This window comes from Procambarus clarkii, chromosome 28, assembly GCF_040958095.1.
Source record: "Procambarus clarkii isolate CNS0578487 chromosome 28, FALCON_Pclarkii_2.0, whole genome shotgun sequence".
NCBI classification, from domain to species: Eukaryota; Metazoa; Arthropoda; class Malacostraca; order Decapoda; family Cambaridae; genus Procambarus; species Procambarus clarkii.
In genome coordinates this window covers 43,296,774-43,298,502 of record NC_091177.1, presented here as the reverse complement: position 1 = coordinate 43,298,502, position 1,729 = coordinate 43,296,774, and the positions used below count along the sequence as shown (strand labels likewise).

The 1,729-nt window shown below is 50.7% G+C and overlaps 1 protein-coding gene across 1 annotated transcript; it reads left to right on the top strand.

Moving 5' to 3' along the window:
• Window positions 1-802: 802 nt before the first annotated feature.
• On the top strand, window positions 803-1,153 carry LOC123755146 (shematrin-like protein 2). The gene has a single exon (XM_045737626.1). The coding sequence runs from the start codon at window positions 803-805 to the stop codon at window positions 1,151-1,153; it is 351 nt and encodes a 116-aa protein (XP_045593582.1).
• Window positions 1,154-1,729: the final 576 nt, after the last annotated feature.

Sequence of the window (1,729 nt, the reverse complement as noted above, 5' to 3'; positions counted from 1 at the left end):
CTGGGGCATTGTATGATGGCATAGTTCATACAGTCTGGGGCATCGTATGATGGCATAGTTCATACAGTCTGGGGCATTGTATGATGGCATAGTTCATACAGTCTGGGGCATCGTATGATGGCATAGTTCACACAGTCTGGGGGATCGTATGATGGCATAGTTCATACAGTCTGGGGCATCGTATGATGGCATAATTCATACAGTCTGGGGCATCGTATGATGGCATACTTCATACAGTCTGAGGCATTGTATGATGGCATAGTTCATACAGTCTGGGGCATCGTATGATGGCATAGTTCACACAGTCTGGGGCATCGTATGATGGCATAGTTCATACAGTCTGGGGCATCGTATGATGGCATAGTTCACACAGTCTGGGGCATCGTATGATGGCATAGTTCATACAGTCTGGGGCATCGTATGATGGCATAGTTCATACACAGTCTGGGGCATCGTATGATGCCATAGTTCATACACAGTCTGGGGCATCGTATGATGGCATAGCTCATACCCAAGTTTTGTCACACAAGACTTAATATTATAGTGTAAAATTTCCACGGTGAAATTCAAATGAAAATTCACTATATAGTATTAAAAAGCATAAATCATTTTTGTTTCACTGCAAAATATGAACTAATGTTACATCTGTTGTAAAACACACTTCAAGCCATTGTGCAACTCTGTTCGAGTACGTGGGATTGTGTTAGTGTTTGTCTCTGTCATTGCTATAGCGCCTGAACGGCTTCTCAGATTTGTATGAAAACTGTTTCGTTGGGGAGTGTCCTGCAGTCTTGTGATAGTTATGGGAACCTACACCTGCATCCTGGGAGGCTACACCTGCATCCGTGGAGGCTACACCTGCATCCTTGGAGGCTACACCTGCATCCTTGGAGGCTACACCTGCATCCGTGGAGGCTACACCTGCATCCTTGGAGGCTACACCTGCATCCTTGGAGGCTACACCTGCATCCTTGGAGGCTACACCTGCATCCTTGGAGGCTACACCTGCATCCTTGGAGGCTACACCTGCATCCTTGGAGCCTACACCTGCATCCTGGGAGCCTACACCTGCATCCTGGGAGCCTACACCTGCGTCCTGGGAGCCTACACCTGCATCCTGGCCAACTACTGTTGTACAATTCAGAGTACTTAATGAGCCAGACTGGTAGTTAAGAGCGAGACTTGGTAACTGGTCGAGGCACAGGGCGACCCGTCTAGAGGTTGACCTCGCGGGTGGAGGAGGACCTCGTACCCAGGTCTTGTGAGGTCCTGGACCTCAAGGACCTCCCCCCCCTCCTCTCATTAGTGAGGTGTTACCCGTACACAAGAGCCAGCCATGGGGTTAAGAGGGGGTTTCTCACGACCAAACATCACATTCACTCTAAAAAATCTAGCATTTACGGGGTTATTCATGCCCGTGCCACCTCTTGTTCATCGGTGGGTTCATCGTCATTAATGGGTCACATATGTGTTGAGTGTGAGTTGGTAGTGGTCCAGGTGTGGGGGACACACCTTGTGTAGAGGGACGCACCAGGTGTGTGGGGGGACACACCAGGTGTGGGTGACACACCAGGTGTGGGGGGGACACACCAGGTGTGGGTGACACACCAGGTGTGGGGGGGACACACCAGGTGTGGTGGGGACACACCAGGTGTGGGTGACACACCAGGTGTGTGGGGGGACACACCAGGTGTGTGGGGACACACCAGGTGTGGGGGGACACACCAGG

Coding starts and splice junctions, on each gene's coding strand:
- LOC123755146 (XM_045737626.1), top strand. CDS start 803: ATGGGAACCTACACCTGCATCCTGGGAGGCTACACCTGCATCCGTGGA.